The sequence below is a fragment of the Lichenostomus cassidix genome, unplaced genomic scaffold, assembly GCF_008360975.1.
Source record: "Lichenostomus cassidix isolate B80296 unplaced genomic scaffold, HeHo_3.0 HiC_scaffold_38, whole genome shotgun sequence".
Taxonomy (NCBI): Eukaryota; Metazoa; Chordata; class Aves; order Passeriformes; family Meliphagidae; genus Lichenostomus; species Lichenostomus cassidix.
Window position 1 is genome coordinate 1,473,751 of NW_028147440.1, and position 15,123 is coordinate 1,488,873.

The following is a 15,123-nucleotide window of genomic DNA, read 5'->3' on the forward strand; positions in this document are numbered from 1 at the left end:
ACCCCCAAAATCACCTCAAACCCCCAAAACTCCTCTAACCCTCTTTTTCCCCACAGACGCTCCACCTCCAGAAGAATCCCCCATCACCGCCTCCAGCCTCCAGAAACCCCCAGGACCCCCAAAATCACCCCAAAACCCTCAAAACACCCCCAAAATCCCCCCAAAACCTTCTCTAACCCTCTCTTCCCCACAGACCCCCACCGCCAGAAGAACCTCCCACCGCCGCCTCCAGCCCCCCAGAACCCCCAGGACCCCCAAAATCACCCCAAAACCCACCCAGGACCCCCAAATCCCCCCAAAACCCACTGTAACCACCTAGGACCCCCAAAATCCCCCCAAAACCTTCTCTAACCTCTCCTCTTCCACAGACGCCCCACCTCCAGAAGAACCTCCCCCACCGCCACCTCCAGCCCCTCCAGAAACCCCCCAGGACCCCCAAAATCACCCCAAAACCCTTCAAAACACCCCCAAAATCCCCCAAAACCTTCTCTAACCCCTTCTCTCCCCACAGACGCCCACCTCCAGAAGAACCCCACCACCGCCTCCAGCCCCCCCAGAACCCCCCAGGACCCCCAAAATCACCCCAAAACCTCCCCAAATCCCCCCAAAACCCACTGTAACCACCTCCAGGACCACCAAATCCCCGCCAAGACCCTCTTAGGACCCCCAAAACCTTCTCTAACCTCTCTTTTCCCCCCACAGACGCCCCACCTCCAGAAGAACCTCCTCTCACCGCCGCTCCAGCCCCACCAGGACCCCCCAAAACCCCCCTAAATCCCCCAAACCCACCCAGGACCCCCAAATCCCCCCAAAACCCACTGTAACCACCTCCAGGACCCCCAATATCACCCCAAAACCCCTCTAACCTCTCTTTTTTCCCCACAGACGCTCCACCTCCAGAAGAACCTCCCCCACCGCCGCCTCCAGCCCCCCCAGAACCCCCCCAAAGCGAGCCCCCCGCCCCGGCCGCCCCCCCAGCGCCCCCGGGCTCGCCCCCAGGCGGGTCGGGGGCACCCAAGGGGGTCTCTCCCGCGCCCCCCGCGGGGTCCCCCGAGGGCGAGGAGGCGCCGGACGCTCGGCCGCTGCACCTGGCGCAGAAGCAGGGCTCGGCGGCCGTGTGCGGCGACACCAGCGACGAGGAGGCCGAGAGCGGCGGGGAGGGGATCTTCCGCGAGAGGGACGAGTTCGTGGTGCGCGTGGAGGACATCCCCGCGCTCAAGGTGGGACTGGGAGGGACTGGGAGGGACTGGGAGAGACTGGGAAAGGGACTGGGAGGGACTGGGAAGGACTGGGAGGGAGTGGGTGGCACTGGGAGGGAGTGGGAGTTGAGAGGAGTCACTGGGATGGGGATTGGGGAATGATTGAGGGACATCTGGAGGTGATATGAGGCACGAAATGGAACTGGGAGAGACTGGGAAAGGGACTGGGTGGCACTGGGAGGGAGTGGGAGGGAGTGGGATGGCACTGGGAGGGAGTGGGAGTTGAGAGGAGTCACCGTGGATGGGGATTGGGGAAGGACTGAGAGACATCTGGAGGTGATAAGAGGCATGAAATGGAGCTGGGAGAGACTGGGAAAGGGACTGGGATGGACTGGGGGGGACTGGGAGTGACTGAGAGTGAAGGGGAGGGAGTGAAAGGGACTGGGAGGCACTGGGAAAGGGACTGGGAGGCACTGGGAGCGGCGGGGAGGGGATCTTCCGCGAGAGGGACGAGTTCGTGGTGCGCGTGGAGGACATCCCCGCGCTCAAGGTGGGACTGGGAGGGACTGGGAGGGACTGGGTAAGGGACTGGGAGGGACTGGGAAGGACTGGGAGGGACTGGGTGGGACTGGGAGGGAGTGGGAGTTGAGAGGAGTCACCGTGGATGGGGATTGGGGAAGGACTGAGAGACATCTGTAGGTGATATGAGGGAGGAAATGGAACTGGGAGGGACTGGGAAAGGGACTGGGATGGACTGGGGAGGACTGGGAGTGACTGGGAGTGAAGGGGAAGGAGTGAAAGGGACTGGGAGACACTGGGAAAGGGACTGGGAGGCACTGGGAGTGGCGGGGAGGGGATCTTCCGCGAGAGGGACGAGTTCGTGGTGCGCGTGGAGGACATCCCCGCGCTCAAGGTGGGACTGGGGGCACTGGGAGGGACTGGGAGGGACTGGGTGGCACTGGGAGGGAGTGGGAGGGACTGGGAAAGGGACTGGGAAGGACTGGGAGGGACTGGGAGGGACTGGGAGTTGAGAGGAGTCACTGGGATGGGGATTGGGGAATGGTTGAGAGACATCTGGAGGTGATACGAGGGAGGAAATGGAACTGGGAGGGACTGGGAAAGGGACTGGGATGGACTGGGGGGGACTGGGAGTGACTGGGAGTGAAGGGGAAGGAGTGAAAGGGACTGGGAGGCACTGGGATGGCACTGGGAGAGACTGGGATGGCACTGGGAGGCACTGGGAGCGGCGGGGAGGGGATCTTCCACGAGAGGGACAAGTTCATGGTGCAGGTGGAGGACATCCCCGCGCTCAAGGTGGGACTGGGGAGGACTGGGAGGGACTGGGTGGCACTGGGAGGGAGTGGGAGGGAGTGCAAGTTGAGTGGATGGACTGGGATGGGAACTGGAGAGGGACTGGGAGATGTTTGGAGGTGATATGAGGGAGGAAATGGCACTGGGAGAGACTGGGAAAGGGACTGGGGGGCACTGGGAGGGACTGGGATGGACTGGGGGGCACTGGGAGGGAGTGGGATGCACACTGGAGAAGGACTGAGAGACATCTGGAGGTGTTGCGAGACGAAATGGCACTGGGAGGCGCTGGGAAAGGGACTGGGAGAGACTGGGAGTGACTGGGAGTTGACAGGGTGGTGCTGGGAGGGAGTGGGTGGCACTGGGATGGACTGGGAGGAAGTGGGAGGAACTGGGAGTTGAGAGGAGTCACTGGGATGGGGATTGGGAATGGACTGGGAGACATCTGGAGGTGTTACGAGGAGGAACTGGGAGAGACTGGGAAAGGGACTGGGAGCCACTGGGAGAGACTGGGATTAACTGGGAGTTGACAGGAGCAATTCGGATGGGAACTGGAGAGGGACTGAGAGACATCTGGAGGTGATATGAGGGAGGAAATGGAACTGGGAGGGACTGGGAAAGGGACTGGGAGAGACTGGGATTGACTGGGATTGACTGGGAGGGACTGGGAATCAGGACATGGCACTGGGAAAGGGACTGGGAGGCACTGGGAGGGACTGGGTCTGTGGGATTTGGGGTGCATTTTGGGGTGGATTTTTGGGATTTTGGGGTGGATTTTTGGGGTTCAGACCCCCCAAATTTCCCCCCCCCCAGCTGGCCCTGCAGAAAGACGTGAACCCCCTGATCTGTGGGGTTTTTGGGGTTTTTTGTGGGTCTGGGAGGCTCCAGATTTCTCTGGGATATTCTATGGGATTTGGGGGATTTTGGGGGATTTTCGGGTGGATTTTTGGTATTTTGGGGTGGATTTTTGGGGTTCAAACTCCCCAAATTTCCCCCCCAGCTGGCCCTGCAGACAAGCCTGAACTCCCCCGATCTGTGGGGTTTTTGGGGTCTCTATGTGGTTTTTGTGGGTCTAGGAGGGTCTGTATTGCTCTATGGGATTTGTGGGTTTTTGGGGGATTTTGGGATGGATTTTTGGGGTTCAAACTCCCCAAATTTCCCCCCCAGCTGGCACTGCAGACAGACCTGAACCCCCCTGATCTGTGGGGTTTTTGGGGTTTTTTGTGGGTCTAGGAGACTCCGGATTTCTCTGGGGTATTCTATGGGATTTGGGGGATTTTGGGGTGGATTTTTGGGATTTTGGGGTGGATTTTTGGGGTTCAGACTCCCCAGATCTCCCCCCCAGCTGGCACTGCAGACAAGCCTGAACTCCCCCGATCTGTGGGGTTTTTGGGGTTTTTTGTGGGTCTGGGAGGCTCCGGATTTCTCTGGGGTATTCTATGGGATTTTTGGTATTTTGGGGTGGATTTTTGGTATTTTAGGGTGGATTTTTGGGGTTCAGACTCCCCAAATTTCCCCCCCAGCTGGCTCTGCAGACTGGCCGAGAGCCTCCCCCGATCTGTGGGGTTTTTGGGGTTTCTGTGGGGTTTTTGTGGGTCTAGGAGGCTCCAGATTTCTCTGGGGTATTCTATGGGATTTGTGGGACTTTTTGGTATTTTGGGGTGGATTTTTGGGGTTCAGACTCCCCAAATTTCCCCCCCAGCTGGCACTGCAGACAGACCTGAACCCCCTGATCTGTGGGGTTTTTGGGGTTTTTTGTGGGTCTGGGAGGCTCCAGATTTCTCTGGGGTATTCTATGGGATTTGGGGGATTTTGGGGTGGATTTTTGGTATTTTGGGGTGGATTTTTGGGGTTCAGACCCCCCAAATTTCCCCCCCAGCTGGCCCTGCAGACAAGCCTGAACTCCCCCGATCTGTGGGGTTTTTGGGGTCTCTATGGGGTTTTTGTGGGTCTAGAAGAGTCTGGATTGCTCTATGGGATTTGGGGCATTTTGGGGTGGATTTTTGGGATTTTGGGGTGGATTTTTGGGGTTCAGACTCCCCAGATCTCCCCCCCAGCTGGCCCTGCAGAAAGACGTGAACCCCCTGATCTGTGGGGTTTTTGGGGTTTTTTGTGGGTCTGGGAGGCTCTGGATTTCTCTGGGGTATTCTATGGGAATTTTTGGATTTTGGGGTGGATTTTTGGGATTTTGGGGTGGATTTTTGGGGTTCAGACTCCCCAAATCTCCCCTCCAGCTGGCCCTGCAGACTGGCCGAGAACCTCCCCCGAGCTGTGGGGGTTTTGGGGTCTCTATGGGGTTTTTGTGGGTCTAGAAGAGTCTGGATTGCTCTATGGGATTTGGGGCATTTTGGGGTGGATTTTTGGTATTTTGGGGTGGATTTTTGGGGTTCAGACTCCCCAGATCTCCCCCCCAGCTGGCACTGCAGACAGACCTGAACCCCCCTGATCTGTGGGGTTTTTGGGGTCTCTATGGGGTTTTTGTGGGTCTGGATTTCTCTGGGATATTCTATGGGATTTGAGGGATTTTGGGGTGGATTTTTGGTATTTTGGGGTGGATTTTTGGGGTTCAGACCCCCCAAATCTCCCCCCCAGCTGGCCCTGCAGACTGGCCGAGAGCCTCCCCCGATCTGGAGGGTGCAGAAAGCTCTGCTGCAGAAATTCACCCCCGAAATCAAGGATGGACAGCGGCAGTTCTGCGCCACCAGCAACGTGAGTTGGGAACCCAAAAAATACGGGAGGACCCCAAAAAATATAGGGGAGAACCCTAAAAAATATGGGGGGAACCCAAAAAATATTGGGGGGAACCCTAAAAATATCAGGGAAACCCCAAAAAATATCAGGGGAACCCAAAAAAATGTGGGGGGGAACCCCAAAATGTGGGGGGAAACCTAAAAATATCAGGGAAATCCCAAAAAATATTGGGGGAACCCAAAAAAATATTGGGGGGAAACCTAAAAATACCAGAGAAACCCCAAAAAAATATGGGGAAACCCAAAAAATATGGGGGGAACCCCAAAAAAACAAGGGGAACCCCAAAAACTGGGGTCCTTGAGGGTGATTTTGGGATCCCTGGGGGTGATTTTGGGATCCTTGGAACAGTTTTGGGGTTGATTTTGGGGTCCTGGGGGTGATTTTGGGGCTGACTTTGAGGTTTGGATCATTTTGGGGTCCCAGGGCTGATTTTGGGGTCACTGGAGCAGTTTTGGGGTTGATTTGGGGGTAAATGAGGTGATTTTGGGTGGTTTCAGTACCTGGGCTATTTCAGGGATGCCAAGCACCGATACCAGCGGCTGATTTTTGGGGCTGATTTTGGGGTTTGGACCATTTTGGGATCCCAGGGCTGATTTTGGGGTGATTTTGGGATCCCAGAGCTGATTTTTAGGCTGATTTTTGGGGTAAAGGAGGTGATTTTTGGTTTGATTTTGGGGTCCCAGAGCTGATTTTGAGGCTGATTTTTGGGGTTGATTTTGGGGTAAATGAGGTGATTTTGGGGTGATTTTGGGATTGTTTCAGTACCTGGGCTATTTTGGGGACGCCAAGCACCGATACCAGCGGGTGATTTTTGGGGCTGATTTTGGGGTGATTTTTGGGCTGATTTTGGGATCCCAGGGCTGATTTTGGGGTGATTTTGGGATTGTTTCAGTACCTGGGCTATTTCGGGGACGCCAAGCACCGATACCAGCGGCTGATTTTTGGTGTTTTGGTGATTTTGGGCTGATTTTGGCTGATTTTGGGGTGATTTTGGGGTTCCCTGCAGTACCTGGGCTATTTTGGGGACGCCAAGCACCGATACCAGCGGCTCTACGTGAAGTTCCTGGAGAATGTCAACAAGAAGGATTACGTCAGGGTTTGCTCCAGGAAACCTTGGCATCGCCCGCTGGCCCTCAGGTGGGACACCTGGGACACCTGGGGACAGCTGGGGACACCTGGGAACGCACCTGGGGACAGCTGGGGGCATTTGGGGACACACCTGGAATCACCTGGGGACACCCTGGGACACACCTGGGGACACTTAGGGACACCTGGGGACAGCTGGGGACACATGGGGACACATGGGGACACCTAAGGGTGTTTGAGGACACACCTGGGCACACCTGGGGACAGCTGGGCACACCTGGGGATGTTTGGGGACACCCAGGGACACACCTGGGGGCATTTGGAGACACCTGGGCACACCTGGGGATGTTTGGGGACACCTGAGCACACCTGGGGGCATTTGGGGACACACCTGGGCACACCTGGGCACACCTGGGGACACCCAGGGCCATTGGGTCCCCAAAAACTTGTGGGATTTTTTTTTGGGGTTCCCAAAAACCTTGGGGAACTTTTGGGTTCCCAATGTCCCCAAAAACTTCGGGATGTCCTTTCTCCTCCTTTTTTTGGGGATCCCCAAAAAAATTTGGGACATTTGGGGGTTCCCAATGTCCCCAAAAACTTGGGGGACTTTTTTGGGATCCCCAAAATTTTGGGGGTGTTCTTTCTGCTCCTTTTTTTTTGGGTTCCCCAAAAACTTCGGGGACTTTTTTGGGGTCCTCAGTGTCCCAAAAAATTTGGGATGTCCTTTCTCCTCCTTTTTTTTGGGATTCCCAAAATCTTTGGGGTGATCCTTTCTGTTCCTTTTTTTTTGGGGTTCCCAAAATCTTGGGGAACTTTTTTTGGGATCCCCAAAACTTTTGAGATCTCCTTTCTGCTCTGTTTTTTTGGGATCCCAAAAAACTTTTGGGATGTCCTTTTCCCTCTTTTTTGGGGATCCCCAAAAACTTGGGGAACTTTTCTTTGGGGTCCCAAAAACCTTGGGGAACATTTGGGGTTCCCAATGTCCCCAAAAAATTTGGGATGTCCTTTCTCCTCCTTTTTTTGGGATTCCCAAAATCTTTGGGGTTACCCTTTCTGTTCCTTTTTTTTGGGGTTCCCAAAATCTTGGGGAACTTTTTTTTGGGGTCCCCAAAACCTTGGGGGACATTTGGGGTTCCCAATGTCCCCAAAAACTTGAGGGATTTTTTTGGGATCTCCAAAACTTTTGGGGTGATCTTTCTGTTCCGTTTTTTTTGGGATCCCCAAAATCTTGGGGGATTTTTTTGGAGTCCCCAAAAACTTGGGAAACATTTGGGGTCCCTAATGTCCCCAAATAACTTTTGGGATGTCCTTTCTGCTCTTTTTTGGGATCCCCAAAACTTTTGGGGATTTTTTTTGGGGTCCCAAAAACCTTGGGGGACATTTGGTGTTCCCAATGTCCCCAAAAACTTGGGGAACTTTTTTTGGGATCCCCAAAATTTTGGGGTTTTCCTTTCTCGTCCTTTTTTGGGATTCCCAAAATCTTTTGGGGGTTTCTTTCTCCTCCTTTTTTTTGGGATCCCCAAAACTTTTGGGATGTCCTTTCTCCTTTTTTTTGGGATTCCCAAAAATTTTTGGGGTGATCCTCGGGGGAGGGGCGAGGAACATTCCGGAATCACCCCACTAACCCCAAAAAACCCCCAAATTTTTCCCCCTCAACAGGAGACAAAACCAACCCAAACCCAACACCCCCAAACCCCCTCCTCCCCCCAAACCCGACCCTCCCGAAAAAACCCCAAAACCCGAAAAACCCCAAAACCCGACAAACCCCCAAGCCAGAAAAACCCCAAAAACCGAGAAACCCCCAAGCGACCCCCAGCCCCGCGCCCCCCGGGCCCCCCCGCCCCCGGCCCCCCAAAGCCAAGCCCGGCCCCAAGGTGAAGGCGGAGCCCCTCCCAAAAACGGAAAAATGGCTCAAGGAGGCGGCGAGCAGCTCTGAGTCGGAGTCCAGCGACCCTGAGCGAGGAGGGTGAGAGTTGGGGATTTGGGGGTTTTCGGGATTTTGGGGTGATTTGGGGGATTTGAGGGGTTTTGGGGAGATTTGGGGTGTTTGGGGTGATTTTGGGGATTTGGGGGATTTGGGAGCAGCTCCAGTCGGAGTCCAGCGGACCCCGAGCGAGGAGGGTGAGTTTGGGGTTTTGGGGGATTTTGGGGTGATTTGGGGATTTGAGGTGGTTTTGGGGGAGATTTGGGGTGGGAGGAGATTTTGAGGGGATTTGGGGGAGTTTTGGGAGCAGCTCCGGTCGGAGTCAGCGGACCCCCGAGCGAGGAGGGTGAGAGATTTGGGGATTTTGGGGGTTTTCGGGATTTTGGGGTGATTTGGGGTTTGAGGGTTTTGGGGGAGAATTGGGGAGATTTGGAGGGATTTGGGGGATTTTGGGGGGATTTTGGGGAGTTTTGGGAGCAGCTCGAGTCGGAGTCCAGCGCAGACCCCAGTGAGGAGGGTGAGTTGGGGATTTTGGGGGTTTTGGGGGATTTTGGGGTTATTTGGGGGATTTGAGGGGGTTTTGGGGGAGATTTGGGGGCTGGGAGGGAGATTTGGGGTGTTTTGGGGGTTTTGGGAGCAGCTCTGAGTCGGAGTCCAGCGCAGACCCCCCGAGCGAGGAGGGTGAGAGTTGGGGGATTTTGGGGGTTTTTGGGGGATTTGGAGTGATTTGGGGGGATTTGGGTGGGTAGGAGGGGATTTCGGGGGATTTGGGGGAATTTTGGGGAGATTTTGGGGATTTTGGGGGGATTTGGGAGCAGCTCAGTCGGAGTCCAGCGCGGACCCCCGAGCCGAGAGGGTGAGAGTTGGGGGTTTTGGGGGATTGAGTGGGTAGGGGGGAATTTGGGGGAGGGTGGGGAGATTTGCAGGGGATTTGGGGGTTTTGAGAGGTTTGGAGATTTGGGGGCTGGGAGGGGAGATTTTGGGAGCAGCTCCGAGTCGGAGTGAGCGGACCCCCAGGCGAGGGGTGAGAGTTGGGGGTTTGGGGGATTTTGGGGGATTTGGGAGTGTAGGAGGGAATTTGGGGGATTTGGAGGATAGTTGGAGGATTTGGGAGAATTTGGGGTGTTTGGGGGGATTTGGGGAGAATTGGGGATTTTGGGATCAGCTCTGAGTCAGAGTCCAGCGCGACCCCGGTGAGGAGGTGAGAGTTGGGTGAGAGTTGGGATTTTGGGAGGATTTGGGGAGATTTTGGGGGAGTTTGGGGGTTTGAGCAATCTTGGGGCTATTTGGGTGGGTAGGAGGGGAATTTGGGGGAGATTTGGGGAGATTTTGGGGGATTTGGGGGAGTTTTGGGAGAAGCTCCGAATTGGAATCGAGTGCCGACCCCCCGAGTGAGGAGGGTGAGATTTGGGGGATTTGGTTTTGGGGGGATTTGGAGGGATAGTTGAGGATTTGGGGATTTGGGGATTTTTGGGGCACCTTGGAGTTGAGTGAGTACCGACCCCCCAGCAAGGAGGGTGAGAGATTTGGGGGTTTGGGGATTTTGGGAGTTTTTGGGGGATAGTTGGGGATTTGGGGGACAATTGGGTGGGTTTGGAGGATTTGGGGGATTTGGGGGATTTGGGTGGGTTTTGGGGGATAGCTGGGAATTTGGGGGAGAACTGGGGGCTTTGGGGGATTTGGAGTACCGTGGGGTGAGTTTTGGGGGATTTCGGGGAGTTTTGGGGGAGATTTTGGGGACAGAGGTGAGTTTTGGGGGATTTTGGGGGGATTTGGGAGGATGGGAGGAGGATTTGGGGGAGTTTTGGGGGATTTGGGGGAGTTTTGGGGGACAGGAAGAGGATTTGGGGAGTCCCCCCAAAATTCGGGAGGTTTTGGGGACACTGGAAGGATTTTGGGGTGTGTCGCTCTGGGCGTGTCTCTTAAAGGGACAGCGCTCCTTTTTCAGTGATGCCTAATGGGGGCGTGTCCCAGTTGTGGGCGTGGTCTGTGCAGGGCGTGTCCCTCCTTAAAGGGACAGCGCTCCTTTTCCAATCCAAACATGGGCGTGTCCCAGTTGTGGGCGTGGTCTGTGCAGGGTGTGTCCTTCCTTAAAGGCACAGCGCTCGTTTTCCAATCCAAATGGTGGGCGTGTCCTAATTGTGGGTGTGGTCTGTGCAGGGCATGCCCCGCCTCTTAAAGGGACAGCGCTCCTTTTCCGATTCAAATGTGAGCGCGTCATAATTGTGGGTGTGGTCTGTGCTGGGCGTGTCCCCTCTTAAAGGCACAGCGCTCTTTTTCCAATCCAAACATGGGCGTGTCCTCTCTTAAAGGGACAGTGCTCTTTTTCCAGTCCAAACATGGGCGTGTCCTCTCTTAAAGGCACAGCGCTCCTTTTCCAATCCAAACATGGGTGTGTCCCGGTTGTGGGCGTGGTCTCTCCTCCCCCCGTGGGCCTGCCCCACCCCTTAAAGGGACAGCACTCCTTTTCCATTCCAAAAGTGGGTTTGTCCTCTCTTAAAGGCACAGCACTCCTTTTCCAATCCAAACATGGGCGTGTCGTCTCTTAAAGGCACAGCACTCCTTTTCCAATCCAAACATGGGCGTGTCCTCTCTTAAAGGGACAGCGCTCCTTTTCCAATCCAAACATGGGCGTGTCCCACTTGTGGGCGTGGTCTCTCCTCCCCCCCCCGGGCCTGCCCCGCCCCTTAAAGGGCCCTGTCCCTGCCCGCAGAGCGCGCCCCGCCCGGGCGGGTGCTGAACACGCGCGCCATGAAGGAGATGTACCGCAGCTACGTGGAGATGCTGGTCAGCACCGCCCTGGACCCCGACATGATCCAGGCCCTGGAGGACACCAACGGTCAGTCCTGACCCCCCTGACCCCTGAGACCCCCAGGGACCCCCCAGGGATCCCCCTAACGCCCCTCCCTGCCCCCCAGACGAGCTGTACCTGCCGCCCATGCGGAAGATCGATGGGATCCTCAATGACCACAAGAAGAAGGTGCTGAAGAGGGTGACGCTGAACCCCAGCCTGCAGGTGAGCCTGGGGGGCTGGTTGTGGGGCTGGGGGAGAGGTGTGGGGCTGGGGGAGGTCAGTGTGGGGCTGGGGGCTTCCTGGGAAGGAATCTGTGGGGCTGGGGGGTGACAATATGGGGCTGGGGGTGGTCAGTGTGGGGCTGGGGGCTTCCTGGGGGAATCAATATGAGGCTGGTGACATCCTGGGAAGGGATTTATGGGGCTGGCGGGGGTCAGTGTGGGGTTGGGGAGGGTCAGTGTGGGGCTGGGAGGGTCAGTGTGGGGCTGGGAGAGGTCAGTGTGGGGCTGAGGGGTCAGTGTGGGGCTGGGAGGGTCAGTGTGGGGCTGGGGGGTCAGTGTGGGGCTGGGGGGTCAGTGTGGGGCTGGGGGAGGTCAGTGTGGGGCTGGGGGCTTCCTAGGAAGGAATCTATGGGGCTGGGGGCATCCTGGGAGGGGATGTGTGGGGCTGGGGGGTGACAATATGGGGTTGGGGGCATGGTGGGAAGGGGTTTATGGGGACCCCAAGGGTGACCCCACAGTGACCCAGAGGTGACCCCAAGGGTGACCCTGAGGTGACCATGAGGTGACCACAAGGGTGACCATGAGGTGACCACAAGGGTGACTGAGGTGACCCCATGGTGACCCTGAGGTGACCTTGAGGGTGAGGTGACCGCAAGGGTGACTCTGAGGATTATCCTGAGGGTTACCCTGAGGTGACCCCAAGGGTGACCCCAGTGTGACTCAAGGGTGACCCTGAGGGTGACCCCGAGGTGACTGCAAGGGTGACCCTGAGGTGACCCTGCTATGACCCCAAGGGTGACCCTGAGGTGACCTCAAGGGTGACCTCGCGGGTGAGGTGACGCCGAGGGTGACCCTGAGGTGACCGCAAGGGTGACCATGAGGTGACCCTGAGGGTGAGGTGACCGCAAGGGTGACCCTGAGGTGACCCTGAAGGTGACTCTGCTATGAACCCAAGGGTGACCCTGAGGTGACCGTGAGGTGACCCCAAGGGTGATCCTGAGGGTGACCCTGCTATGACCCTGAGGTGACCCCAATGTGACTCCAAGGGTGACCCTGCTATGACCCCAAGGGTGACCCTGCGGTGACCGCAAGGGTGACCATGAGGTAACCCTGAGGTGACCCCACGGTGACCTCGAGGTGACGGCAAGGGTGACCCTGAGGTGACCCCGAGGGTGACCCTGCTATGACCCTGAGGTGACCGTGAGGGTGACCCTGAGGGTGATCATGAGGTGACCCTGAGCATGAGGTGACCCCACGGTGACCCTGAGGTGACCCCAAGGGTGACCTCAATGTGACCCCAAGGGTGACCCTGAGGTGACCCTGAGGGTGACCATGAGGTGACCCCATGGTGACCCCGCGGTGACATTCCCCCCTCGCCCTGCAGGAGGCGCTGCACACTTTCCCGCAGCTCCACGCCGAGCCTGGCGAGTCGCTGGTCAAGCTGCGGCCAGGAGGTGACCCTTACAACCGCAAAACCCTCAGCAAGGTCAAGAGGAGCGTGGGGAAACCACAGGTGAGGTCCTGGGGGGTCACAGAGGGATCTGGGGGACATTTGGGGTGTCCTGGAGTGACCTGGTGTGACCCTTACAACTGCAAAACCCTCAGCAAGGTCAAGAGGGGCGTGGGGAAACCACAGGTGAGGGTTTGGGGGGTCCTGGAGGGTCCTTGGGGACATTTGGGGTGTCCTGAGGGTCACTAGAGAGGTCACAGGGGTGACCTGGTGTGACCCTTACAACCGCAAAACCCTCAGCAAGGTCAAGAGGAGTGTGGGGAAACCACAGGTGAGGGTTTGGGGGGGTCCCTGGGAGGTCCTGGGGGGTCCTGGAGGGTCCTTGGGGACATTTGGGGTCTCCTGGGGTGTCCTGGGGGGTTCTGGGGGGTTCTGGGGGTCACTACAGAGGTCACAGAGGGGTTTGGGGGACATTTGGGGTGTCCTGGGATGTCCTGGGGTGTCCTGGGGTGTCCTGAGGGTCACTAGAGAGGTCACAGGGGTGTCTGGGGGTCCTTGAGAAGTCCTGAGGGTCTCTACAGCGGTGACAGGTGAGTCTGGGGGTCCCTGGGGGGTCCTGGAGGTCACTACAGGGGTCACAGAGGGGTTAGGGGAGACATTTGGGGTGTCCTGGGATGTTCTGGGATGTTCTGGGGGGTCTAGAGAGGTCACAGGGGTGTCTTGGGGGTCCCTGGGAAGTCCTGAGGGTCGCTACAGGGGTCACAGGTGAGTTTGGGGGTACCTGAGGTGTCCTGAGGGTCACTACAGAGGTCACAGGTGGGTTTGGGGGGGCATTTGGGGTGTCCTGGAGGTCACAGGGGTGTCCTGGGGGTCTCTGGGTGTTCCTGGTGGTTCCTGGAGGTCCTTGGGGGGTCTCCTGGGGGTCTCTGGGTGTTTCTGGGTGTTCCTGGTGGTTCCTGCTGGTCTCCTGGACATCTCTGGAGGTCCCTGGGGGTCTCCTGGTGTTCCTGGGGGCTCTCCAGGTGTTCCTGGAGGTCTCTGGTGGGTCTCCAGGTGTTCCTGGAGGTCACAGGGGTCTTCTGGGGGTCTCTGGGTGTTCCAGGAGGTCCCTGGGGGTTCCTGCAGGTCTCCTGGGGGTCTCCAGGGGGTTCCAGGGGTTCCTGGACATCCCTGGGGGTCTTCTGGGGTTCTGGGTGTTCCTGGGGGTCTCTGGGTGTTCCTGGTGGTCCCTGGGGGTCCCTGGTGGTCCCTGGAGGTCTCTGGGTGTCCTGGAGGTCTCTGGTGGGTCTCCTGGAGGTCCCTGGTGGTCCCTGGGGGTCTCCGGGGTGTTCCTGGTGGTCTCTGGGTGGTCTCCAGGTTTTCCTGGGGGTCTCTGGGTGTTCCTGGGGGTCTCCAGGTGTCCCTGGGGATCCCTGAGGGTCCCTGGGGGTCTCTGGGTGTCCCGGGGTCCCCTGAGCCCCTCTGTCCCCCGCAGGAGTTCAAGGTGGAGGTGGAGAAGTCCTTCCTGTACACCTTGTACCACTCGCTGCACCACTACAAGTACCACACCTTCCTGCGCTGCAAGGACGAGGTGAGCGAGCTCACCTGGGGCACCTGGGCCACCCCACTGTCACCTCCCTGTCACCTGGGTCACCTCCCTGTCACCTCCCTGTCACCTGGGTCACCTCCCTGTCACCTGAACCACCCCACTGTCACCTGGGCCACCCCTCTGTCACCTCCCTGTCACTTCCCTGTCACCTGAACCACCTCCCTGTCACCTCCCTGTCACCCCTCTGTCACCTGGGACACCTGGGTCACCTGTGTCACCTGTGTCTCCTCCCTGTCACCTGGGTCACCTCCCTGTCACCTAGGTTACCCCCCTGTCACCTGCGTCCCTCCCCCTCATGGTGACCATTCTGGTGGCCATGTCCTTCATCACAGTGACCATCCCCTTCATGGTGACCACAGCACTGACCATTCTCCCCATGGCAATGACCATCCCCATTTTGCTGACCACAGCACTGACCATCCTCCCCATGGCATTGACCATCCCATCCTGCTAGCCACAGCACTGACCACACTGGCCATGGCAATGACCATCCCCATCCTGCTAGCCACACCACTGACCATTCTCCCCATGGCATTGACCATCCCATCCTGCTAGCCACAGCACTGACCACACTGGCCATGGCAATGACCATCCCCATCCTGCTAGCCACACCACTGACCATTCTCCCCATGGCATTGACCATCCCATCCTGCTAGCCACAGCACTGACCACACTGGCCATGGCAATGACCATCCCCATCCTGCTAGCCACACCACTGACCATTCTCCCCATGGCATTGACCATCCCATCCTGCTAGCCACAGCACTGACCACACTGGCCATGGCAATGACCATCCCCATCC

The 15,123-nt window shown here is 57.5% G+C and overlaps 1 protein-coding gene across 1 annotated transcript in view; it reads left to right on the forward strand.

Moving 5' to 3' along the window:
- The window catches only part of PRR12 (proline rich 12), a 36,712-nt gene extending 21,937 nt beyond the window's left edge, over positions 1-14,775 (forward strand). Inside the window, exons 9-19 of the mRNA XM_085045401.1 lie at positions 886-1,220; positions 5,100-5,216; positions 6,265-6,395; positions 8,004-8,149; positions 8,202-8,310; positions 8,909-8,949; positions 10,982-11,107; positions 11,187-11,284; positions 12,668-12,796; positions 14,208-14,303; positions 14,584-14,775. Coding sequence (XP_084901527.1) covers positions 886-1,220; positions 5,100-5,216; positions 6,265-6,395; positions 8,004-8,149; positions 8,202-8,310; positions 8,909-8,949; positions 10,982-11,107; positions 11,187-11,284; positions 12,668-12,796; positions 14,208-14,303; positions 14,584-14,775 — 1,520 coding nt within the window. The remainder of the gene's footprint in view (positions 1-885; positions 1,221-5,099; positions 5,217-6,264; positions 6,396-8,003; positions 8,150-8,201; positions 8,311-8,908; positions 8,950-10,981; positions 11,108-11,186; positions 11,285-12,667; positions 12,797-14,207; positions 14,304-14,583) is intronic.
- The last annotated feature ends 348 nt before the right edge of the window (positions 14,776-15,123 follow it).